At 39.8% G+C, this 27,446-nt stretch overlaps 1 protein-coding gene across 2 annotated transcripts in view; it reads left to right on the top strand.

The window, feature by feature from the left end:
- Positions 1 to 25,872, top strand: part of LOC120427294 (uncharacterized) — a 147,006-nt gene extending 121,134 nt beyond the window's left edge. For both annotated transcript variants that reach the window (XM_039592146.2, XM_039592148.2), the window contains 4 exons: positions 3,306 to 3,386; positions 20,698 to 21,254; positions 21,327 to 21,626; positions 21,695 to 25,872. In XM_039592146.2, coding sequence (XP_039448080.1) covers positions 3,306 to 3,386; positions 20,698 to 21,254; positions 21,327 to 21,626; positions 21,695 to 25,525 — 4,769 coding nt within the window. In that variant the 3' untranslated portion in view covers positions 25,526 to 25,872. The remainder of the gene's footprint in view (positions 1 to 3,305; positions 3,387 to 20,697; positions 21,255 to 21,326; positions 21,627 to 21,694) is intronic.
- The last annotated feature ends 1,574 nt before the right edge of the window (positions 25,873 to 27,446 follow it).

Below are 27,446 nucleotides of genomic sequence, written 5' to 3'. Positions count from 1 at the left end.
TTCATGGCTGCCTTGACTCCATTCACCATCTGCTTGATTCTGGTGTGGACGTTGTTTTTGTCCTTGATGAAATCAAAGAGTTCGTTAACCCTCCTTCTGACCTCCTGCAACGCGGTCCTTCCGAGCAGGACTCCGTCCTGAGGGGTACTGCCGGCGAAGTTCAACAAGGATGACTTGGGAGTCTCCTCTCCAATTACTCCTATCTGCTGACTCGAAGCAGCCGCCTGGTTCAACACTGGGGATCTCAACACCTTCCCGCTTCCACGGAACGCGCTCGCCACCCCGCCTGCTGTGTCGCCGCCGTTTGACTCGCCTCCTGCCATTTCGACGTTTGCGTCCTCTTCTACCTCCGTGTTTTCCGATGCTTGGGGCGCATCGGGACCCTTTTGTTGGTTTGTTTCACTTGTCTTCATTTTGAATCCCACGAGTCGCTAGGGAAATACGGTCCGCTGCGCCAGTGCCCTGCCGTGACGCAGTAAGGGCAAATTACGTGTGGGGTTCGCCCCTGTGCCCCACAGGCTCCGTTATCGACTGGGAATTTGTTGAACCCCCCCAGCCATGCATCCCTCGACACGGGTCGCGTCACATCTTGGATTCGGGGTTTGGTGAGGTTTTGGGCTAAAACACTTATAGCGGCGTTCGATCGCTTGACAGAGGTGTTTACGGACCCATGTGGTTTTTTTTCGAAGAAATTAAACAGAGCCCTTGTTCAATTCCGCCACGTCCTAGACATCCTCCCGCTGCTGGTCCGGGGGCGATGCAATGAATGTATGCAATCGCCGACAGCTATCCGCCTACTGCAACCCGCCCGGTAGCTGGCAGCTAAGCTCCGCAGGGACCCTCACCTGTCCCCACGGTTCACGTGTGTGTGTGTGTGTGTGTGTGTGTGTGTGTGTGTGTGTGTGTGTGTGTGTGTGTGTGTGTGTGTGTGTGTGTGTGTGTGTGTGTGTGTGTGTGTGTGTGTGTGTGTGTGTGTGTGTGTGTGTGTGTGTGTGTGTGTGTGTGTGTGTGTGTGTGTGTGTGTGTGTGTGTGTGTGTGTATGTGACCAATAATGTCACTCAGTTTTCTCAGCACTGGCTGAACCGATTTTGACCAAACCAGTCGCATTCGACTTGGTTTAGGGTCCCATACGGTGCTATTGAATTGTTTGGATCAGCGCGCCAGAGTGCTTCTAGCATATGCGGCAAATAAAGCAAATACAGGTAATCTCAAATACTCAAAACTTTAAAATTCGATATCTCTGGAACGAAACATATTCCTTTCTGTCGACAAGTGATTCTAATGTAAAAATGGACGGGGAATACGATGGTGAGGTCAAATTTAAAAAATAAATAGAGCTGTTTTGAGATACGGCCTATTAAAGTTTTCAATTGCGCAATACAGGTAGAAAAAATATTTTAATCAATGTTTTGATCACGGAAATGGATTCTACGTTCAATTTCCTACAAAATTGATTCTAAGACCGACCCTCTAAGATTTGTGGTTCCTGAGTTATCGTCGTTTGAAGATAGGGGTTTCGCTCAAAAATCGCCAAAAAGTCGATGGAGGGGGTGGTCCGATTTGGATGAAATTCGGAATTTTTGCATGTTTTGATAATCTTAACAGCTCTGCCAAATTTGAGCAGAATCAGAGATGGTAATTTTCAAATTTGCATTTTTTCTTGCACACTTCAGGTGGAATGACCCCTATGTCATTTTCCAGGATACCCTCGAAAGACTGGCTGCGACAGGGCTGAATTAGATTAAATTAGATTAGATTAGAAGTCAATACGTGAGGGTCTCGTGGCGCGGTTAGCGACTTCGGCTGCCCATCCCTAAGTTGCCGTGGGATGCGGGTTCAATTCCCGCCTTATCCTCCTGGCCTTCTATCGGATGGGGAAGTAAAACGTCGGTCCATTTGCGTAAAAGAGGTTTTGGGTGGCTCACCACACGTAACCTTCGGACGACTAGAAATGAGCAGAAACTTGCAAAAGAGCCCACAAAAGACCCGGGGGTCGTTAAAGTGGATTGCTTTTTTTTAGAAATAAATACACTCTTTTTTATTGTTTTGTTTGCCTTGTCACATTCTTACAATGAGATCATACAAATATTTCATTTTTCATAAACAGTTGATTTTGCTTCTGTTGTTATCTATTCTCAACGCCAAAATATGTTTGAAGCAACAATAACATGCAAAAGTCTTGTAATAAAATGATGATTTTCATAGGGATGATGGTTTAATAATAATAATAAAAAAGAAATTTTAATCAACGTTGATTCAACAATTAAAACCATTCCCATTTTTAACTGTCCACTTTACACCCCCCTTTCTCTCGGCTAATATCCGCTTGTTAGGCGCAGATCCACCGGGATAGATGGTGTAAAAAGGGTCGACCCAATGAAATGGTGGGCTGGCGCCGAATCGCGTTTAAATCTTCTCGCAAAACTATTTCCTTTGGCGATTCTGAGTCGAAAAGGACACAACCGCGCAGCAGCAGCCGCAGATCTGCACATGCAAATTTATTACCGCCTCCTGTAGGCGTTGTTTTCTTCCCTTCTTCTCTGAAAAGCAATCAATTTCTCCACCTTGACCGTTGGTTCGCACTGACCAGGTAGTAGAATCGGGGCGTCACACAACTCTTCTCTTCCTTGCTATCCAGATCTAAATATGTGGATTAATGTGCCTTCCGTCGTTTTCAGAAGTGCGCGGTGTATTAATTTCGCTCTATTTATTATCGACGTGCTTGCTCCACACGTGCGTCCTTCCGTTCCATCGCAATCGTGATCCATTCGACGGGGAGGCAATTTATAATTTATCTTCGAAACGCCCCCGAAGTCATGGCACCATCTCTATAGACAAAACCGGCGGCCACACGTCACTTTGGCCTTCCTGCGAGGTGGAATTCGACCAGGAAGAACGGTCTAAAACTGTGCTCCTCCTAAAATCTTTGCTATAAATTACAGTTTTTCAATTTGAGGAAGCCCATAATTGATACCTCATAAATTGAATTGGTTTATTATTAGCGCGATTATTTATGGACTTTTACTTCAACGGAACAGCTTCTTGTGCCCTCCCACACAAAAAGGGTCAAACTGCGAACTCAGCAACACAGACAGTGCAAAAGTTCAATGAATGGTGGTAATTGACGGATTCGTTTTAAGACTGGGAGAACCTTTGAACTCACCTGATTGGCAGGTTTATGCTGCTTAAAAGGGGCTGCCGTAATTTTGAACCATGAATCATGTGTTCAGAACGAGGCAATGAGACACAAAGGAGCTTCTTTTAAAACATGCTGACCCATTGATTCTTTTTACTCTCGTTACAGATGATATGGTGCCAAATCAGAACATCTTCACGCCTTGTGTGGCTTTCCGCGTTGTGGGAACTCCGATCAAATATGTCACCAGTAAGTATTTTACTGTTTAATTGAAGGGGAAAGGTTGAACAAAATCTATTCAAAAGCATCACAAAGTGATGCAAATATTCAAATTAATTACTATTTTAAACACACTTTTTAAAAGTAGTTTTTGCAGATTTTTTTACAATTCTAGAGTTTTTTTTTAAAGATCCAATAAACTATTGTGATTCATATTTTTATAGAACCTACACAGAAAAAAAACAATTCTCGTAATCGCATTCGCATTCGCATTCGCATTCGCATGGAGATGGTGATCTTAGCGGGTTGCAGACTGGATTTCTTCATGTATATGTGATGATTGTCCAGCCCAGGTTGCTTAGAAAATGATTAAAGGGAATTAAAACCAATTCTACCCGAACAAGACAGGCAGCACCATGAAAGCCATCCATTGCCGGCCGCTCCCATCTCCACCATTCACCGGGAGAGGAAAAAGGATTCGGAGCACGGGAAATGTTGATGCTTGACTTACTTAGAAAAAGGTAGCGAAACCGCAGGCTCTTTTTCCCAACCCTATTGTGGAACTCGACCAAATTGACCGTTTGACCAAATTTGATCGAATTTAAACAACAGGGCTGCGTAAGTGTCGCGGGGAGTTGGTAGTTGTGATAGGTAAAGGTCTGGGATTCGCCCTAAGCAAGCGATACGACCATTGGCATAAGTGAGATTAACGGATAAATTATTATTCTCAAGGCAAGCAATCGGATGCTGCTGTTGAGACATTTCCCGTTTAGTGAATGTGCGGAATTAATATTTTAACGATTGAAGGTTTATTCTAAAGCAACTAAATGTTGCTATCGAATCAGTTTCTATTTAGTTTGTTGTTAGTATTTTTAAATGTTTAATCCCGACGCGAATAATAGTTTATGATCCAATATTAGACAGCCGGCTGTGGAAATAAAGGATCTTATAAATATAATAATATAATAATATATATAATCTATTCTGTTGACAAAGTCATAACGACAATTGCAAATTCCGTTCATGATGACTAAAGAAAGTATATAGAAAAAATCGAAATTGCGAAACCTACAGAATCTAATCTGTACACGATTCTTGAATAGAACATGAAAATTTTTAAAGAAAATTTAGACTAATAATCCAACAGGAGATATTGCTGTAAACGCGCGATTCATGTGTATCCTGATTCATTTTGAAGAATTCTGCCGGTGCTAGAAAACAGCATATTTTGTATTTGTATCACGCAAGTAATCACACACACACACACACACACACACACACCATGCATTAACATGGAACAAACTCACCGGAGTCACACTTCATTGGCCGATTTATCAAATCCACAAGAGCTGCTGCATATTTTTTCTTCCTTTGCACAGATGTCCAAACAAATGATTCGTACTCAAAAAACGAACGCGAAAGTTTCTTTTGCATTAAATTTCTTATTATGTTCACTTTTTCTCATTGCTAGCTTGTACAAACATAACAGTTCGAATGTACAGATATTCAAAAACACGAGCTGGCATCCCTGACCTAAAAGCTCTCCTGTAACGCACGACGACCCTTTTGACGTTTCTCGCCGAGGAACAGCAGAAAACGAAATCGCACTAAAGCTCCCCGCTGCCTCCCGAATGAAAACAAAAACAAACTAAACCGCGTTGGACCGGTCACGCAAAATTCGATTTTTCCTTCAATAAACCACGATATTTGTTTTAAAACCACTCTATTCCACTACTATACGTAGTTATAAAAGTTTTAGAACACAATTAAGCTACAATAAGGCACAATTATCACGTCAAATAACAGAAAACAACGGAGCGCGAGCAAAAGCGAACTTCCACACAAAAAGCTTTCCAAGCTCCTCGAAAAAAAAACAATTCTCGTAATCGTGAATTAAGTTCACGAATGTAAGAACCACGAAGGAATTTATTCATGAGTATGGTGCATTTGCACTATAAACGTGAATATATTCCTTCGTGGTTCTCGCATTCGTGAATTTAATTCACGATTTCGAGAATTGATTTTTTTCCGTGTATTCAAAAAATACTCTGGAATTATTCCACGAGGCTCTGGAAGTTTAAGGTCCAATAAATGCTGGAAAAATATTAAGTTTTGCAATGGGTTGAATAGTATCAAAGCGGATTCAATAAATATTTTTTATGTCCGACCCAATGTCACCCCAGCTGGCAGAGACATTGTACAGAGTTGAAGCTTTTGTTTTTCAAAGATCAAAACTTCAGGAAAAAACGAAGGAAACGAGAAGCCTGCCATTTTTTGTGTTGACGACGAAAGATAGGTCGAAAGCAAGCAATCAGTCAAATTTTTGTGAACAGGGAGTTTAGTCGGAAATAAAGTCCCCAAAATGTCCTTTTTCATTACTTTCGTTCCTACCAAACTCCCTATTCACTAAAATCCATTGCTGAACTCGACTGATTGCTTGCTTCAAACCTATCTTTCGTTTTTAACACAAAAAAAAACTTTTGTTTTTACGCTATTTTCCTTGGAGGTGCTTCAAAAATCTCGAGGCGGACTTCCCGTTTCACTTCAAGCCATTTGTGACCAAAAGCTACGAGGTCATAATTCGAAAAAAAAGCTGCGACATTTATTTGAAATTAACTCCTGTTTTACAAGAAATTCATTGCTGTTCAAAGTATTTCAACATTCAGGAACCATTTTTTGAAATATTTATGAGAAATATTGAAAAAATATTTCATTTCAACATATTTCTAGTTATAACAGGTATAACAAATTTCATAATTGAAAGACGCAACTTTTGATACCCAATCATGTTTTAAAGTTATCGCAGTTTAGTGAAAAAAAAAATGATTTTTTTCGTTTTCGTCTTTTTCCTGGCGTGGCGCGTCGAAAAACTCAGTTTTTATTATATTATTTGATATGATAACGGTCAAAACGCCATTTCAAGTTTTCATACGACTTTTTCAATGGTTAAGCTAGATTTTTGAAACTTCTTACTATTTTTCCCAAATAGCCAAACGGGACTGGGCTATTTGGCAAAATGACTGATCACATATCTTTTGGAAAAATGTGGTTTTTGCGAAAAATTACGGAAATTGCAAATTTTTGAACCACCCTAGCACTATGTAGGTCACCCTAATGGCCAAACAAAAAATACGGGTCTAATTATTTAGGCCGACTTTTTTTTCGGTTTGAGCTCTTTTCAAATGTAATTGCTGTATAGCAATAATTTGCGAAACAATCTTTTTTTATTAAAAACAAGCTTTTCCCGACAAACTTCGTCTTGCCCTTTTTGGTTTCTTGACGTTTTTTGCTTGTTTGCTTATTCAGCCTCCTGTGATCAAAATTTGATTTTACGCAAATTTTTCCATACAATCTGCAGATTTTCCGGAATCGGTTCCAGAGTGGCCAAAGTTGTAACTTTTTGGCGTAAGAACCTTCCTTAGACTTATACGAACCCAACGCAACAAAGAGCACCTCGATCCGACGGTCCGTGTTAAATTGATTGGCGTTCGAACAAAACCGTCGAAATTTTTTATATTATTAAAAATTAAAATTCGGAACGATCAGGTCAGTAAAAAAAATGCAACATACATTTTTTTAGATGGTTTGAAAGATATTTATATTTGTTGTTGATGAGGCAAACATAATTCGTTATATTAACTAAAAGTCAACTTTAAAACAAAAACTTTCAAAAAGAGTCCTAAAAATTTTACACAGGATGGTAAACCTATCATTAGCCCACTAATGCAAGCCACGGAAAGTTTCGATCAATTCATTTCCCCGAAGACACTGCATTCGCAATACTCCTCCGTACGAAGTTTGGCGGAAATGACTGCGAGTGTGGGTGGTCAAAGTGGGTTTGAAGAGGCGCTAAAAGGAAGCGAAAATACAATGAATGTGTTTGATGTTTAGCCTGAAACCAGCGTGGGTTGGAGATGATGATGATGCCCAGCGCATAAATTGAATCAATATTTCCATTTCCAAACCACTACGACGACGACTACCATGGGATCCATTCCGGTTAAACAAAAGTATAGCATCCCTGACTGGCAGTGGCAGACAGGCTGGCAGGCAGATGAGCTGATGAGGCGGGAAAATAAGTAAGTTGGTCTACTGTTGTACGGCAACTTGCGATCGAGGGTAAGATGCTCATCGTTTTGTGGTAGATGCGGAAATGGCAAAGCATAAAAACAACTTGAAACAAATATTGAAAGTGAAAACCTCTTCCCAACTTACTTAATAAGTATGTTAAACATAACAATAAATATTGAAGACAAATAGGTAAAACCATTAAAACATCGTAAAGAAGAAGAAATATGGAACATGCTGGAGGTGAGAAGAAGCAGTTTAAGCCACATGTTTGGATTAGACGCTAGCATCACTGCTGTAGATGGAGATGGCATCGTGTGTGGGGTTTTTAATTGTGAAATGATCTTTGGATTTCTTGTGCTTTTTGGTGTAAAAATAAACAGTAAACTTTTGGAATTCGATGTTAATTGCAAACATGTGCAAATGTTGAAGTATGAGCCAGCACGGGTGGGACTTAATTATCCACGGATAGACATTCAATTAATGACTCAAGAAGATTATTTGAGGGTAAATTAGTTGCACAATAGTTGTAAATTTGCTATTGATGTAATGCAATTGTGTTATGCAGGCACAGTTCTGTTATTTTTTGTCAGAAGCTTGGTTGTTGTTTATAGAGTCATGGCCGAATCAACAGGACTTTTCTTAATCGAAAAATTATCTCAACCATCCACTAGATTGAAATCTTTCATTCTAGAGAAAATAATAGGTCCCAGAAATTACAGATTTAATCAAATCAAGTTCTGCAAAGTTCTAGAATCGTCTGTCCATTTTTACAAATCTCTGGAAAAAAGAATAGTCTCGATTGGTTGAGTTAAGACCGAGATACAGCGAGTTGAAGTTACCGTTCCTACTTTTTTTGGGACTTGGGTGTTGTAATGTTAAAACAAAATTGGTGCAACATTCACTAAGATATGAACGCTTTGAATACCTATGAAGTTAATAAGTATCAGTATTCTTTTACTTAACATACTTTCAATTTCTATGAACTTAGTTTTTTTGTTTGTCAGGTTTTATGCATGTATGCTTGACATTTATGTGTATTTTGCAATTATAAAGTTTTTGAAACAACACTTCGTTTGTTGTGTGCTATCTTGTGACAACGACCATTTAGTACTATTCGAGAAAATCGATTTTTAAAGTTTGATGATAAATATTATCAAAACTATGAATGATATAGCCAAACTTTTTAAAGCAATCGGTTCGTATACTATCACCTAACAAACGCTCCAAGTTTCAAATAATTTGGTTACACCAGTTAAAAGATACAGTAAATTTTGTAAACAAAAATCTGAAAAGCTCTTGTCACAAGTGTGTTTCGAAAGTAAAATTGTACTACGTGTCACAAGTGTGCACAGAATTCCCATACCATCTAAAACAGGCTTAAATCAATAGTTTAAAGATTGCATTGCCTTTAGAAAGTGTGTATCAACATTAATTTGTGAAAAACAAGAAAAAATTTCCACGTTTTCTAATAAATTGGTCTATGTCACAAGTGTGTATTGCGATATCCGGGAAACGGAAGCGAGTTCCCAAAATCGGGTTAAAGCATTTTGTAGTGTTTGTTAAGTATAGCATTAACTCATTTTCGACCAAAATGGTCTATGTCACAAGATAGCACACATCAGACGACTTGTTATAATTGACTTAACAAGTTTGTTGTGATGAACTTCTAAAAGATTGAGCTTTTTTTCAACTGAATTAATTTATTTTCAGTGATCGAATAATAGCAAATATTCTAGTAAAATTTTGATTAACATTCTCAGAATCAATATTACAGGAACTGTATTTGAAAGGTGTTATCAGGATTGAAAAATGAATAATTGAACTTAATAAACATTAGAGTAGTGAAAAGTATTAATTCCTAATTAGGAAATCAGTAATCTATTTGCAGCATCGCTTTTTTATCAGCTTTGCTTCGAAAACATACTAAATTAAATTGCATTATCATAATAACAATTTTATTACCACTTCATTTTCATTTACGAAAGAAATAAGAAAATTCAAACTTTGTTTATAAACGATTAAATAAAATTTGCTTGATGATATTAAGTTGATGTTAAAATCATGCTATTAGTAAATGTTCAAGACTTTCAGAGATTCCCACGAAATGTTAACGAAATTTGATTTGGTAGCACGTTATATCCAAAACAAGCCTTACCCGACAAACTTCGTTCTGCCTTTTTTTTCGTTTGTTGACGTTTTTGATGTTTTGCTTGTTCAGCCTCCTATGATCAAAATAAGATTTTACGTAACTTTCTCCATACAACCTGCATATTTTCGGAATCGGTTCCAGAGTGGCCAAAGTTGTAACTTTTTAACGTAAGAACCTTCCATGGACTTATACGAACCCAACGCAACAAAGAGCACCTCGATCCGACGGTCCGTGTTGAATTGATTGGCGTTCGAACAAAACCGTTGATTTTTTTTATATATATATAGAAGATAGATAGATAGAAGATATTAAAATATAGTACGTAGCTCAAAAAAAATAAAGATTTTCGTTTTGTGAGTAAGGCCGGTGCAAATATTTTTTGAAGTTTTTGTCACCTCCGCCAATGCTTAGGTATTTTGGAAACTAATGATTGCAAGTAACTGAACAGGTGTATAATGCATTTTTAAACACTTTTTTCATTCAAATGTTAAAACCGTGGCTCGTAAATTCAATTTTAAACTTTTTATTGTTTGCAAATTAAAATAAAGTATACAAGTAGTTTCTGTAATTTCAATACAAGAAGTTCAAGGTTATTTTAATATTTTTTACGTCCTGTAAAATGTTGTGGGTCCCCGTGAAAATTGCAACTTTTGACCGTGAAATGGTGGTCTCAGCAAAGTTGTACGTGGTGATAAAGACAATTTTTAAAAAAAATAGTAACACTGTAAAAAAAATTACCCAAAAACCATTTTTTTTAGTGGTCAAAAATGCACCTTCTAATCCACAGAGAAGTAAAGACAAACATTTTTATAGAGCTTTGAATTTTTGAAAAAGTGATGTTTTTTTCGAAAATATTGAAATTTTTGAGTTTTTTTAGAGGTTCAATTTACAGAGTTTTATTTTGTAGCTTTTTGGGTGCTTTTTAAACTTTCTTGAGTCCGGGTATTCTGAAACACACAAACAAACTTAAAAAAATACTCTAGAAATAAACTTTGAAAAAATAAAAATAATTTTAAAAGCAAATCAATTTAAAAAAATCGAAAGTATGTAAATTTCAGTTTTTTTTTCAAGTTGTTTACAAATTTTAACTAGCGATTTATCGGCAACTACTGGTCTGATCATAGGTCTCATGTACAATCTTGGAAAAAATAAATCATTCTTGATTTTTCCAACCAAATGCAATTCTCTAAAATTTCATGATGAAGCCTAACATTTCAAAAAGGCTAAAATTACACAGATTGGACCAAGTTTGGCAGAGCACTTAAAAGCTTCAAAAATGGATATTGATATCGATATTCTTCATGTAAACTAATGTCAAAAACATAAACAATGACTTTAAAAACCCGCCGTTTGACATGCATGATTTTTAAACCCCGCCAAACAAATCGCAGCAAACTGGTGGTTGCTCAGGGAAAATTTTCTTGTCACAAGTTTTCTGTTTTCTTTTGAAACGGTTTTGAATTTTCAGGGTCCTGAATTTAAACTAGACTGGATTTAACCGGAAACAGGACAAGTGGAATATTGATTACAAGAATCTAGATCTCCTTCTTTCATCACGATAGCCCATAGGACGGATGATGGAAGGCGAAGTCATCCCCTGATCGCTTCCGGCGGATCTTGGTGTGAAAATGTTCGTCAAACTCAGAGTGAATCAGAAATTGAAGACTAATTATTTGATATTAGTAGATTATGTGTTATTTATGTTATGTTATCAAAGTAAAATACAATCGTTTTTGGAAAAAATGGGGAGGGGTGTTTGCACGGGTGTTTGTGTTTGTCTGTTGTGTTCAAATTTTAAATTTTATCGATGATGATCAGCATATTTTCAATCTGTAACTCTTGTAAAATTATTCCAGGTGATATAAATAAATTATGCTAGAATAAACTTGAAATCAAACAACATGAAAACATTTTTGTGTTTTTTTTTTCGTATATTGTTGAGGACAGGGCTGCGGAGTCGGGTCATATTTCAAGCGACTCCGACTCCGACTCCGACTCCGGCTTTCTGGGATTAGCCGACTCCGACTCCGACTCCGGCTCCGGCTTTCAGATCCAACCGACTCCGACTCCGACTCCAACTCCGGCCCACCAACTCTAGCCGACTCCGACTCCGACTCCGACTCCAGCTTTCAAAAAATGGTTGGCTCCGACTCCGACTCCGACTCCACATATTTTTAAATATTTCAAAAGTTAGTTGACTTTTATTTCGGAAACATTGATAAATAGGATTATTTAAAAACTCTTTAAGTGGAAAAAACCGGAAAAAAGTTTCTAGTTTTACAAATTTCAGACGTTATTGATACAAAAATTGAAAAAAAAACGCCGGTTATAAGGCATTTTTAGAAGAACAGTTTGGTAAGTAAATTTGGATTTGTTTACTTAACCTCAAATTTTCATTAAATTGATTAAAATCTAAAATATTAAATTGTTATTTTTTTTTAATGATCATTAAAAGAAAGCTTACCTAAATAATTGATTTAACATATGAATTCAATTCGTTCACTTTTAAATTGACATTTATAAGAAGCACAGTGACTATCATAGTCACCTTGTATTTTTAAATAACAATTTTAAACGAAACTATTTTTGAAAGCTCCATTGGAATTTTTAAGACGTACATGGACATCAGGATTGAGTGGGTCTCGTGGCGCAGGGGTAGCGGCTTCGGCTGCCGATCCCGATGATGCTATGAGACGCGGGTTCGATTCCCGCCTTATCCACTGAGCTTCTATCGGATGGTGAAGTAAAACGTCGGTCCCGGTTTCTCCTGTCTCGTCAGAGGCGCTGGAGCAGAAATCCCACGTTAGAGGAAGGCCATGCCCCGGGGGGCGTAGTGCCAATAGTTTCGTTTTTCATGGACATCACTCCAAGGCTGAGAAAGTTTATTATTACAAATCAATGTATCTAAAAAAATCTTCGTGGTAAGGACGCTTAACGGGTCCTTTTCAAATATCCATGACCTAGAAAATATTTTACCTCGGAATTTTGGATTTATTTGAATTTTTATTTTTTTATATATATTTAAAAGGAGGCGCGCGATACTTCTTGCATCTTCACCTAAAACGAAACTTTAGGAATGGTCGTGCGCCTCCATGAAAATATATGAAAAAACTTTGAATTGGATAAAAAACAAAAATCCACAGGATAAATATTTTCTAGGTCACGGATATTTTTTTATCTTGAAATCCTGTCCTATCCTGAAATCTTGAGATTTGTTCAACGATAATTTGCAACAAATTAAAATAGTTTGCCTAAGGATCAACATTCTCAGATTATAATAGAGAAATAGTAAACATTAAGATAATCGATATATTTAACATATTCAATGATGATTTCAAAATTAGTTGCAACTTTTTTTTATATTTGATGTCAGTTTGAAATATTTTAAGCGCGACTCACACCCGCCATTTTGTCGTTCCGAGAAAAACGCGTTTTAATGTTTGACCTTGAATATACTAAAACGAGAGCACGCAATGTAAACAATAACAAACACGTTTTGTTTGGCTGACCATTCTGTGCATTGTCCCGAAGTTTGGTTGAAGTTGGTTGCTGGAGTCCCGAGTTATAATTACAAATGTTTACGGTAGTCTAGCTTGTACGTGCGACAAACGCATCCTGACTTTCCTGGCCTGAAATCCCTTTGGCCTTTTGTCGCACTTACATCAATTTTCATGGAGTGACAAGATAGCACGACAAGATTGAAACTACTTTCATATGTAAAGTGACAAAAATGCACGGAGTTTTTTCGGTTTTTGTTGAATATCTCAGGATTGAAATCGAATTTTGGGGATCTGTGAAGGTCAAAAGGTGAGGCATTGTGAGCTGCACAAAATGGCGTTCTTAACTCAATTTGGCCCAAAATGCACGTACGACAAGTTAGCACGATGGCGACGATATGCAAAATGCGCTTGTTGAGTTCCAAGTAATAATTGTTATAATCGTTGAATATTTGTTGGAAGAGTTATTCAGTCAGTGATTTTTTTGTATTCGATTTCCATAAATAGTGATTATTATTTATATCTTTTGGTGTACCTCGTAACTTTTTTCCTGAACATTGATTTACTTAAAACCACCAAGACATTCGCTATCGGGGTATAAGATGACTGTGTGTGTACTTTTTTTTAGAAAGAACTAGATTAAATTTGGTCAAATTTGAGTTTAAAGGGTACATAAATATAGGCAAAAGAATGCAGTCAAAAATCAATTAAATATTTCAAATATTACAAAACCAATATTAATTTTTTTTGGTGTGTTATGATGATACTACATACTTGGGTAAGAGCTGATTAACAGGTTATCATTTAGTGATCTCTAAAAAAAATAAAAATGGCAACACAGCGCATGCAACTTGAAAAACAATTCAAAATATAAGAAGTTTTGTAAATCTGTTTTATAGAAAATACTAAAAAATTAAAAATAAAAATAATTTTTGTTGAATTTATAATAACTCCGACTCGGACTCCAATTCCGGGTAATCAGAAATGTTTGGCTCCGACTCCGACTCCGACTCCAGCTTATAAAATTTAGCCGACTCCGGCTCCGACTCCGACTCCAGCTGTTCGAGATTTTACGACTCCGACTCCGACTCCGACTCCAGGCTTCCCAAAAAGACCCGACTCCACCGACTCCGGCTCCGACTCCGACTCCGACTCCACAGCCCTGGTTGAGGACACTACTTTTTTCTAGTTTTCTTCATTCATTTTTCGCCTCGGACAAGATAGCAATTCAGAATCTTCCCGTTTCCTTTGGAGTAGCAAAAATAGGATTTAGAAAATAAAATCTGAGGTTAAAGATTTGCATTTGATGTGCATTCTAGCTTTACAGCCAACAAAAATCCTAAAAGGAACATTCATGTAATCAATTGAACTTTACCATAAGTGCTGTTATGTTTTCAAATGAAACGGGGTGCAAAAGAATGAGCGAGGATATAGATTCAACAAAAAATACATATTTGGGAACCTCTTCCGTTTATGCGTTCCATATCAGCAGAAAACTAAGCATTTTCAATAAAAAATGAACTGGTGCATTCTAGAGAATCAAGAAACTAAGAACAATTTGTGCCACCCAAAAATTACCACCGTTCCAAAAGAAAACAGAAAACTTTTGACAAGGAAATATTGACTAAGCAACCACCAGTTTGCTGCGATTTGTTTGGCGGATTTTAAAAATCATGCATGTCAAATGGCGGGTTTTAAAAGTCATTGTTTATGTTTTTGACATTAGTTTACATAAAGAATAATCAGTTTATGGCCTATCTACAATCACTTAGCTTAGAAAATTTCACTTAGCTTAGGAATTTGAATCAATGGAAATGAAGCCGAGCTTCTATACAATGGAAAAGTAATCAAATTAGAAACTGACGTATGGTTTGAAAAATTTCAAAATCTACGGTAAGTTGACGTTGCAATATCAAAGGTAAACAAACAACTGCATTAGGTTTTACAGCGTGACGTCACGAGCGCATACGCACACACATTTTTACTTAGACACACGTGCAAAAAATGTAAACAGTGCAGACGAACTGTCAAATTTCTAACCTAAAAATCGAGTTGGCGTAAAACCTAATAGCAACATATATCAGCCCAGCAAAATTTCTAAGTTGATTGTGGATGACGGCCGTAAGTTGCGTACTTTCCTAAGTAACTACTTTACTTAGATGTTCTAAGCTAAGTGATTGTAGATAGCCCATTACTGTTCTGTGTCGCCCTAGTTGACGTTTCTTTTTTTGTATTTTATAGAGAATAGTTGAAAAGAATTTTAAATTAATTTGGAATTGAAAAGCTGTAAAAAAAATGTTTTCAATTAAGTAGGATCACTTCCAGAACAATGATAAAAAAAAAAACAAATTATGTTATCAAAAACTGGTCACCCGCCTGTTCAACATCTCCACCTGCAAGTTGTAATAACTCCATTTACGACGGAAGGGCTGCTGATGCTGCAGTATAAATTACACGGGATGCAACAAGTGATACACTATCATAACTCATACTTCCCCATTCCGCCTAATGGAGGAGAAAGTTTGCCCACTTTTGCGAGGCTCTTCCAAAGTGATGGTCAGCGAAGATGATGATGATGTCGACGAGGGCCACTTTTGTTGCGTAACATCCAAACTTGTAACAGCCGACCTAGCAGCCCCAGCAGCGCGATAATAATTTCCTAATGAAAATTCATGAAAAAATAAGAGTTGCGCGGTCAGCGGAGGGTGCACTGGGAAACTGTAATAAAGTTTCACACCTCTGGGCTGGGTCCGACTGCGGGCGAGGTCACTTTTGTTTTCGGTTGGCCCCGATGTCGGCATCGCTCGGTGTAATGCTGAGAGACCCCGCGGTCGTGGCGGCACTGACTATGTAACTCGGGTTGATAAGAGGGTGGTTTACTATGTGACTGGCAGGGAAGGCTAAAAGCAGCTAGATGACCTCGGCTTGTTGAATTGTGCAATACAAAAAAGATTGCAAAACAATTTAAAAAAATGACAGTTCGAAACAGAACAAGACAAGATTAAAAAGAAAAAGGTCAAACTTGAAAGCATAACAACCATAGATGACAACAGGAAAACATTAGAGTATAAGAGACATTATAACATAATAAAAGAAAAACCAAATATCACCAAATCAAACAGAAAAACTAAACATGACAACAGAATAACACGAATTCCAAACAAAATAACTACAACGATACTGAAAGATAACAAAACAACATGAAAACAGGAATTTAACAGAACCAAAAACAAAACAAAAAACCAATTGAAGCCTACGAATTAGGTTTTACACCGACTCGGTTTTTAGGTTAGAAATTTGACAACTTGGCTGCACTGTTTACATTTTTTGCACGTGTGTCTCAGGAAAAATGTGTGTGCGTGTGCGCTCGTGACGTCACGCTGTAAAACCTAATTGCCACATCAAAAAACAAAAACATACTAACAATGTAAATGTAAATCAAACAAATTTTGTTTGCAGCTGTTGTTGAAACAAAACCGTCATCACACCACAAAGCACTAACAAGACGAATAAAGCCGCGTGACTTAAACGATCGGTAGTAAAAGTGCTGTCTTTCCCCACTTAAGAATGAATTATCATGGGAAAAAATTGTAAGAAGAAAAAAACCCTCACCTTCCGTCTCGTGGCATCTTGTTTTGGTTTTGTTTTGATTTCGTTTCGCATCGGCATCATTCGACCCGAGTCTCTCACGTGCAATTAGCATAATCATAACTCAGACCCAGAGAGGAAGATGACGCGACGTCGGCGGCAACCATTCAAGGGATTAGCCGGTAAGGTAACAAGGCCGTATTATGTCTGGCGTTTGATCTTCCCACTGGGTGGGATTTGAGAAATTATGAAAGCATTTTTTTCCATTGATTTTTCCGACGAGATCGTGCGAGGGAAGAGGAGATGAAAGTGAAATTTTGCTCGGGGATCGATGACATTTTGTCGCTAGTGGAAATTTTAATCTGAATTTTAGCAAACGACCTAAAACAACGATTTGTTCAGAACAGCATATTAAACATGTTGTTGTTCAAGAACAAAAAAAAGATAAAAGATGACAGAAGGATTTTTCTTATGAAAATGAATTCATTTAGGTTATTACTTATTACTTATTGACTCATTGAATTCCAAATGCCAATCCTGAAAATGTCATTCGTAACCCATTTATAAATAAGTTTATTCTAATTTAACTTTCATATCAATTTAAAATGCAACATAACTTTATTAGTTAGGAATAGAGGGTGACGATTCTCGAGATTTTTAATTTCCCGGGAATCGAGAGTTGAATTTGGTCATTTCCCAGGGAATCCCGGGACCCGGGAGTTTTTTTACTATGCCAATAGTGGCAATAATTTAAAAGGAAAAGCAATAAATTTGATTTTTTTTAAATGAAATTACTTACAATGTTTTCATACTTATTCTATGAAACGTTATTTTAAGTATCCTTATTATTCAGAGGAACTATATGTTCCTTTTGATTTTTTTTCTGAATCGTTTCTTGAGCTTTTTGGGACTCAAAATTTTAATTTAACATGTTTACAAATAATATATAATTTACCTGTATCGAGATTTTTGCAATATGATAAATAACGACCTAAACAACATTGTTTTTCCTTTTTAATGTCAATTATAAATATTCATTGAAGAAAAATTTACAGTTATCCGCAAAACCCGAATGTTCACAGTTGGCGGACATTAACTTTACAAAGATCGCCAGAGTTTTTTCCCCGAAAATATAATCCTAGAGTTTTTTTTTTTTTGTTTGAAAAGGTCCTATAAAAGACAATAGCTTATAGGACCCTTTCAAAAAATCTCTAGAATTTAATATTGTGGTTGACGTGAAATACAAAATGACTTATTAACATTAAAAATGGAAATTACCTTGATACAGTCAAATTAACATAGGGACATAAAAAAACAGACTATGAGGATTGCTATGCTCGAGAAAAAGCATTCCCCTTTTAGAACTAATAAATAAATAAAAAAACATATTTCAAAAAATTTAGATATTATATTTGGGATGTAACTGCTATGAATACTTTAAGGTAAATTTGCGGACCAAATTTTTTGGCTTCTTTCAGTTATAATTATTGGAATTTAAAATTTACACTTTCTGAATAAGAAGATTAGAGAAGAACTTGAACATCAAACATTTCACATACAATGTTCGAAACAATTTAGAATTCTCCAAGTCATTTTCTGATTAGTTTATATAATTTTGCTTTGATATTTATATGTTTAAAATTTCCCGGGAGTCTCGACCGAATTTCTCGGGAATTGAAAAAAGTAAAGTAAATCTTTCCCAGTTCCTGAGGGGAACACCCGTGAAGAGTATCGGGGCCGGCATTTACAAAGCGGATTCAGTGGCAGTTTTTCACTCAACTAATGTCAACATGTTTTTTAGGTTAATGTTAACATTCCATAGGTCGCCTCCCTAAGGTGTCGTGATAAGGTCCAGTTTGTGACGATACACTACCTTCCCTTTACTAAGCAATCGAATCCAGAAGGGAAAAGATCACCAGTTGTGTTGGTCCGAGCCGGGATTTGAACCCCGATCTACCGCTTACGAGGTGGAAGCGTTACCACTAGGCTACGTGGCTCGGTCTCTCGGGAATTGAGAGGTCCACAAATGGTCAATTTCCCGGGAATTCCCTCTCGTCACCCTCTTTAGGAAACATCAAAATTCAGCAATTTCCCCTAGATATGGTTTTGGGTGCTAAAATTAAAATTATTTTGGGTGGATCCAATTTCACCACTTGAGAAAGTCAGGAAAAGTAGGAATTGTTTAACTTTGATTAAAGAAAATAAAAAATGTATGAAAAAAGGTAAAACTTTATTTTACTGGAGGTTGTGTAAATCGTGTCGAAACTTAGTCGAATTAGTTTTTATGCCAAACATCACAAAACAATCCAAGTTGTTCTTTAAAAATTATTAGTGATTCAATGACACAAATATTGAATAAAAGTCGATACTAATGAAGTGTGGTCAAGGTTGAAAAAAAATCTCTTCGAGCGAATAATGATTGCCTGAAGAAAGGACCTCTGAGTATGCTTGGATCTCGTTTTCCCGACTGCCACTTGATCACTGGGTGTGGCAGAGACGAATAAAAATTTGAATGATTGGGTTTAATCGTCATTTGCTGTGGTGAATTTTGAAGATGTTTTGCATATTTAAATTATCAGCTCGTATGCTGCTTTGCTTCAGGTAATTTGAGTTTTTTTATTGCGATTTGCTAAATTTGTTTAGACTTTCCAATCCCTATCACGAAATATTCTAGCAGAGCAGGTTCTGCCAAAATCCTGCTAGAATTGTGGAACATTTCCAGAGTTTTTTCAGAAGATCCTATAAACATATGGAAGACAAAAGCTTATTGGACCTTTAAAAAAAACTCAAGATTTCTTTTAGAATGCTGTTACAATATTCAGCTTTGTTAGAACTCTGCTAGAATCGAGATTAAGATAGAAAATTTTCTGATTCTAACGACACTGATCTCCCAAAAGTTTTGATAGATAAATTGTTAAGTATAACGAAAATCAAAAAAATGCATGGAGATTGGACCGAATTTTAAACCTGACAAACATACGATAATTTTATTTTTGTAATTGAAACATTAAACATATTTTTGGGTGGTGCAGCAGAATCTAAATGTATCATGTAAGCAGTTTGTTTAGCTAAACATTAAGATTTTTTGAACAAGAATATTTGTCACTTGCCGTAATAAAGCAAATTTAGAAAAAAAAATCGGATTCTCTAAAATTCCACTTCTAGAGTTGTTTAAAAAGGTTCTTTACACATAAGAAACCACATAGTTTATAGGACCTTCAAAAAATAAAGATATGGTTTAGCTACTGAGATCGAGCTGTTATCACAAAACTTTTTTTCATAATTTTGTGTTAAATGTAAATTTACATGCAAAAAAACGATGATTTTTAAATGCCTCCATCAGCGATGTATCTTGACACATGGGAAGAATTGGGACAGCTTTTTGGCATATCAACCTTAACACATATGTATAACATTATTTGGAGGCAAGGATAGCAAAACCTATCAAGAAAAACATACGAAATATTGCACCCAACAAAAAGTCAATGGCTGTAAACATACTTTTTACTATCTTGCAATGAGCATTACTAGCGTAACAGTGAATAGTTTAAGCTTGATGGCGAAACTTTGACTAGCACTTGCTAATGAAATGGTAGAAAAGTACAGATCAAATGTAACTCCAAATGCACACACACATGCTCACAAAAGATTTACATTTTTATGAACACACTTCATTTCACCCCTGCGGCCAAGACGGAGGGACCCACCGTTAATTACGCCCCGCTATTCCCATTGCGCGCGAGCACGCGCAATAGAGAGTGCCGGTGGCCATCAATGATGATGGTCAATGGCGAGTGAGCATTATTGCCCTGCTTCTGCTGCTGCATCCTAATAAGGATGGCCGCACGGATCCATTTACAATGGCCGGTTGGTGGCCCATATTGGAAACAGTCATTAGGACAGCGCTGGGTGTTGAGGGAGATGACATTGTTTTACAGAAGGAATTACAAAGTGCGCTAACTGTGATAGTTAGCACACAGCTAATTAAAGTGCGTTCTATGAGTTTGCTAAAGGTTTCAAATGTTCTAACCCTCAGACGTCACCGAGGTGAGCTTCTCGTCGGAAACCCACATCGACCACCAGTCGGGCCTAAGTACCAAGGAGTACGTCGTGATCGCCATCTGCAGCCTCTGCCTGGGCCTGATCTACATCGCGTCGGTTTTTCTCTATATCCACATGAAGAAGCGGAAGCGGACCGGGAGCGACGGGGACGACGATGACGACGCCAACACGATCAAGAATGACTACTCGTCGTACCAGCAGAACGACCAGGTCACCTTCGGCGTCGGGTTGGGCTCGCACCAGGTGAGTCCGTTCGGGGGCCAAACCCGGAACAGCTTCACCGGCCGGGGTGGCGTCGGCGTCGGCAGTCAGCGGCAGAGTGGGGCTGCCGTCGGTGCCGTCGGGGCTGGCCACCGGGGCATTTCGACCGCTCTGAATGTGGGACTACACGCGGAGGAGATGGGCATCGTCAAGAACAACCCGCTGCTCAAGCACTTCCCCAACTTGAGCGACAATTCGGGCTTCATCAGCGACAACTCGAACTCGGTGTCGGAGTTTGAGGACGAGCTCACCGTTGATGGGGATAAGATGGTAAGGAGGATTTGAGGATTCTGGGGATCGCTGGGAACCGCTGAACTAACAATCGTGTATTTCGCTTTACAGATGCAAACAACCGCCAACGTACATCAGCCAAAAAACTACTTAGGGCATACCGACATGGATGGAGGACATCTCCATCCGCAACAGCAGCTCCACCACGGCCGGATGAGCCCGAACGGCCAGGACGGTATGAGCAATGGCCAGAATGGAACCGATACCGAGTGCCTGCCCGAGGAAAATGTGTCCATTGTCGAAGACATCAGCAACGACGAAAAGCTCGAAAGTATGAAGTCTATCGTCAACGGAACCATGCGCCGAAAACTGTACTTCAACCCGGCCTATTTTGAGCCGCACCTGCTGGTGGTACGTGACCTAACCTTAAAAATTGCTTAACATAGTCATTCTAACCCCCATCTCTCCCTTACTTGCAGTCACCACCGGCAGCCGCGATCGAGTTCTTGAACAAGATCCGCGAGGTCATCACGATCGCCAAGTACAAAATGACCGCCAAGCGGTTCCAGCCCTCGTTGAACATCATCCCCGAGGAGCTGCAGCATGGATCGCACGGGTCGGAGACGTACGCCGCGGCCCAGACGGCTCCCCCAAGTCGGCGCAGCAGTTTGATCAGCTCGCGCAGGGACAGCTCCAAGAAGAGCATCTGCTCGGGCTGTCCCGGGTGCGAAAAGAAGGCCGGTAACTCGGACGTGGTGGTTCCGTCGAGCAATTGTAAGAACTGTGGTGACAAGCAAAACAGCATCCGCAAGTGGTTGGAGGACGTTTCGACGAATCACGGAGAAGCGGTCAATGAAACGGACATGTTGGATGGAGCAAGACCAAATGTGGCCGCAACGGAAAATCCGGAATCGCTCAAGTCGTTGGACGATCGTTCGACTTGCGATTCGCTGCCAATCAATCCGGAAATTAAGAAGCAGCCAAAGTCATTGCGATCTCGCCACGGTAGGGACAGTGACAGCTCGTCCGCTTCGGACAACGAAACGATCATCGCAAACAGTGTCAAGGAGCGATCGGCTCTAGCGCGAGTTCCTTCAAGATCGAAATCCATCCGATCGGACACGAGTTCGGCTCCGAAGATCGTGTCGCACAGTTTAAAGTCCGACGTGGTTAAGATGACCAAATTCGGCGCCGAGGACGGATCGTTGATGAAGAACAACAGCTTCGTTTACGATCCTTCCCCGAGCCACTCCAAGAATCAGGAGATTTACATGAGAAACATCAACAACTCGCTGGTGAACCTGGATTCCAACAAGATCTACGACAAGCGGGATCTATACAGCAGTGAGCTGTTCAACAATCCCCAGTTCGAGTCAACTCCAAAGATGCAGCAGCGATCTGCGAACCACCACCATCACCATCAGCAGCAGCAGCATTATCAGCAGGGAAGGAAGCGATCCAACACCCGTCCTGATCCAAGACTCGAAGTGGTGGAACAGTTTGCCAACATGAGTCCCGGAAAGCTGCGGAACCTGAACCACATGCCGGACATGGTCTACGAAGCGCTCGCCATGGATCAGCGGAAAAACTCGTGGCGCAGCCAAGGTGAACCAGTTCCGATCAACGAATACCTGCAGGACAGTGACAGCCGGTTCAGCAGCATCGATCGTACGGAAAAGTATCGAAACGAAAAGTTCTTTCATGACTTTATCAACTCGGACGACAACAACACCCTCGGGAACCGGTCGGGCAAGAACTCCTTCAACAAGTACCAGCCGGACTCGCCGATCTACTCGCGCAAGTCCCCGCACTACTTGATCGTGGACTACGAAACGGACAGTCTCGAGCGGGTCACATCGAAGACCCAGGTGAGCTTCAACACGTCCACAACGACCAGCAGCGATCTAAGCTCGCAACCATCGCCATCGCACAGTACGGCCCTTCCGCTAGAGGAAGAAGTCGAAATCCGGAACGCCATCTACGATCGGGTGGAGGGGTTTAGGAAGGATTCGGACACGATCATAAAGGAACGCGAAATCATCAGCTTAACGGACGACTACGAAGACCTGCCGATGAACTCGCTGGCAGAAACCGTCATCCAGGTTTCGTCCAAGAAAGGGCCCAAGATCAAGTGCGATACGCCCTTTCAGGGCAGCATCACGATCGAGGTAGAGCACAGTCCCGAAGAGTGCGATCTCTCCACCGACAGTGATCAGTTCGAGCCGGACACGCTCGACCGGAAGCCCAAGAAGCACAGCAACATCGTGGGCAGACACAAGAGCAACGTTTGGGCACAGGACCGTTTAAGTACAAAGGAGACAAACCTAACCTCACTTCCGGCGGATCTCAACAATCACTTTGTGCTAAAAAACTCCCAGTCGTTCCGTGAGACTTCCTTCGGCAGTCTGCGTGAAATTTACGAGTCGAAGAACCTGAAAAACATCAACCACAACCAGATGCGGAGTCTGGAGGAGTTTGACGTGCAATCCGGCAAGCTGCTGACGCTGGAGCTGCGACACTCGAAGCGGCAACGCTCGAACGACAACACCGTGATCGCGCCGAAGCTGATGCCGCCGGATTTGATTCCGGCCGACGTGGGATCCGCTGGGATGCACCGGAACCACTACGATCAACCGCGCCAGCAGTTGAAGAAGGTCGAGGACTACGGGATTTCACCGAAGAACTTGGCCTGCTGGAACAACGACAAGTTTACGAAGCAACCAAACGGTCCGGCGCCGAAGCCATCGCTGAGCAATTTGGAGAGCTACGAGTCGACGAATAGTGCGACCGCGGACAGTGACTCCACGCAGTTTACGGGAGTGTCGGACAACGATCAGAACGGAGGCAAGCGGCAGAAGAAGGTCGCCAATTACAGCCAGGTGAACAAGGTAAGCCGCGATCGGTCGGGATCTGTGGAGAAGGAGGCTGGGTTCCGGTTGGTTGGCGGTGATCCGGACGAGTCGAGTGTGCTGAAGAATTACATGTCGTTGGGAGAGCTGAACGAGAGGAACTTTATGGAACAGGTTGACGGCAAGATATACGATGTGACGGGGAAGGCTCAGGTGCCGAACCGGGCCAAGTTCATCGAGGATATCGACAAGATCGAGGTTCTGTCGACGAAGACGCTGTCGAATTATGACTTTCCTTTGAACAAAAATGGTCAGAGCGTGAGTTCGAAGGAAAGCGGCGAAGGTGAGGACAAGCCGAGCTTTGAGGTGAATCCGATTACGACCACCAAGGTTTACCGAGTGGAGATCAACCAGGCAACGAATGGTATGCAGATCGCGATGGGTCTGCGTGATCGCGTGAAAAAGTCGAAAGATATCAAGAACGCGTGGAAGAAGTTCATCGGGATAGCGACTTCACGGTTCAACGGCAAGTCCGGCGATGGTAAGAGTGACTCGGACGGAGAGAAGAACTCGGAATCGTCGGATATCCTGGATAAGGACGAAGGGATTTCTTCGCTGATTGACGATGCGAGTGCAGCCTACGAGAGTACGGACAAGATGCATCACCACCACCATCGGCACCATCACCATCACGGGAGGATGGGTGGATCATCAAGCTCGGGACCGCCTTCGACCAGTCGGCAGATCACGGTGATCCGGAGTAACTCCCGATCAAGCGTAAAGGACGACAGTGGGTACATGAGTGCCGACTCGAACGAATCCCGGCTGAACAACAAAAAGCTATACGAACGGTTCAACTTCACCGCCAAGTCGATCGATTCTTCCGAATCCATCCAGGAGGAGAACAAGTACGAGATTTGCGCCATCCCAGAGAACAACGTGATCACGAGCACCGTCAAAAGCAACACCTCAACCTCATCCGACGGCAGTAACAGCGCCCGTTCCGACCGCCAACTGACCCGTCCTCGTGCTCCTCCCCCGCCACTCCCACCGCCCAATCCACCACCCCCTCCTCCACCCACCACCACAATCCCGTCCAAAAAGCAACCCTCCCCGCCCCGCACCATCGAAAAGCCCCAGTCGCGACCTCCGCCCCCACCGACCAAACCCGCCCCCTCCAAAATCCCCCTCCCCGAGGAGAACTTCCTGTTCAACACGGCGGACGCCATCAGCGTTCGGGTTTACTCCTCGGACGACGAAAACTTTGCCAGCAGCGACAACGCCTCGTGCATCTCGGAAAACGACCAAGAGGAGGAGGAGGACGATGATGGGACGAGCTGCGCCACCGACGACATTTGCGAGTCGGGCGCGGAAAGTGTCGAGACGCACTCGGTGTTTTTCAAAAACATCCGGACGAGGCCGACGGAGGCGTGCAATGTGCGGGCCGCGATGGCGCACTAGAGAAACGGAGTGATTCCCAACGAGCGTGCAATTGAGAAAGGATGCAATATTACATTTGAGTAGAGAATACAAGACTATGAGGAATAGTGCTGTACATTTATAACGTTAAAAAAACAAAACAGATGGAGTTGCAGTACCTAGAAATACTTAATTTAAATTAAATAAATACAGAGATTATTTGTTTAGGGTAAACCAGTAAGATAAATTTAACTAAATCAATCAACTCGTTGTTTTGTGCAATCAACAAATGTTTGTGCAATTCATTGGTTAACTAGCTTCAAAGTATTAGAACTAAGATTCTCAAGTTACAATTAACACTTGACATAAATGAGCTGTCAGTTTTTTTTTTTTTTGTGAATCTTTTATTTTTCATCATATCTATCTTCATAATCTTTTCTTACATGGCAAGTTCTTTTTAAATCACAATTATTTAGCACACAAAAACGAATAAGCACAAAATGCCAATTGTGAACATTTTTATGTTTAGACACCTTTAAGATGACAAATCTCGGTATCCCTTGAACTCATTTTTTTTTTAATATGGAGCGCCAAGTCGAAAGACATTCTTATCTCTCGGGTTAGTTTGCAATTGGTTTGTAAACAAATCCTTTTTCAACTGATCGATTTCGATTAGTTTATGAATTATCATGCTTAAAATTGTTTGAAATTGTTCATCTCCACGTGCTCAAATGCTGTTAACTCGAAAAACAAACCAAAAATCAGTTAATTTTCTAGATTTCTAGTTTTAACATCTAATATCTCATAAAATTGGAATAATTCGACCTATGTTTGCTTCGATACATATTCTGAAAAAAATATACATCTTGTACAGCAGTTTTAGTTGCTGAATCAGCTTATTTCAGCTAATTATTTTGCTGTTCTGGTGGCTTTTTTGCTGATCCAGCATTTTTTTTGCAGAATCTTCCAAAACAATTCAAAGTTTATTTTTTAGCGACGTAAATAAACTGTGGCAGAAGCAACTTCGAAACATAAAAAAGATCTGTCAAGTCATATATTTCCACAATTCAAGATGACATTTCATCAAATGAAACTTAGTTAGCCAACTTATTACAGATTTATATGTTTTGACTAGGTTGTATCTTCGAGTTTTTGTTTACCCAGCATTAAAATTAAATTAAGTGAGATTTGTCAAAGTAGCAGATATTGTAGCGGCCAGGCCTACTGCGTTGCATTAACCGCAAATACAGATTCTGCGAACAGGTCCCCATTAATAGAATCAACAGGAGAGGACGAATGCTTGGACATACCGTACTAAAAGCTCCGAATCAGTCATGATGAGATGTGGAAGTGTTAATTAAACTATCGACATGGACAATTCACTTTATGGATTATGATTCTACCTGTCGTTTTTACGTTGTTGTTGTTTTGTTTTCTTTTTGAAATCAAAAATACTGTTTATAAAATGGCATTTGACTTTAAATTACAAAAACATTCTTTTCAATGAGTTTTTTTTTTGTCGCTTTTTACAAATAAAAGTTGGTAAAACAACACATTTGATGCAAACATTTAAGAAGCTACAAAATAGATAAAATAAAACTAATAAACTGTGAAATATCAGTAAACAGTTAGGTAACAGAGGTAGATATGTGATAGCACGATGCAATAAAACGTAACTGAACAAATACACAGCAATATTAAAAAATAAACTCACAATAATGAACGAAGTTTTTCGTTTCGATAAAATAAATCAATAGCAAGATGAAAACGCTATCAATATGAACCGCAAACAGTGGCAATAATTTAGACCTAAGTAGTTTAATTCACTAGTTTTAAACGGCCGGATGTGCAATAAACAAACAATCCGATAATTTAAGGTGCAATTTAGGTAAATATTGAGGGTAGCGGACCCTTTTGTAGCGAGTGATATTTTGTTGTTAAACCACACACTGTAAAAATAAAA

This window comes from Culex pipiens, chromosome 3, assembly GCF_016801865.2.
Source record: "Culex pipiens pallens isolate TS chromosome 3, TS_CPP_V2, whole genome shotgun sequence".
NCBI classification, from domain to species: domain Eukaryota; kingdom Metazoa; phylum Arthropoda; class Insecta; order Diptera; family Culicidae; genus Culex; species Culex pipiens.
Note: the sequence above shows the minus strand (reverse complement) of the source record. Positions and strands in the feature narration are given on the sequence as shown.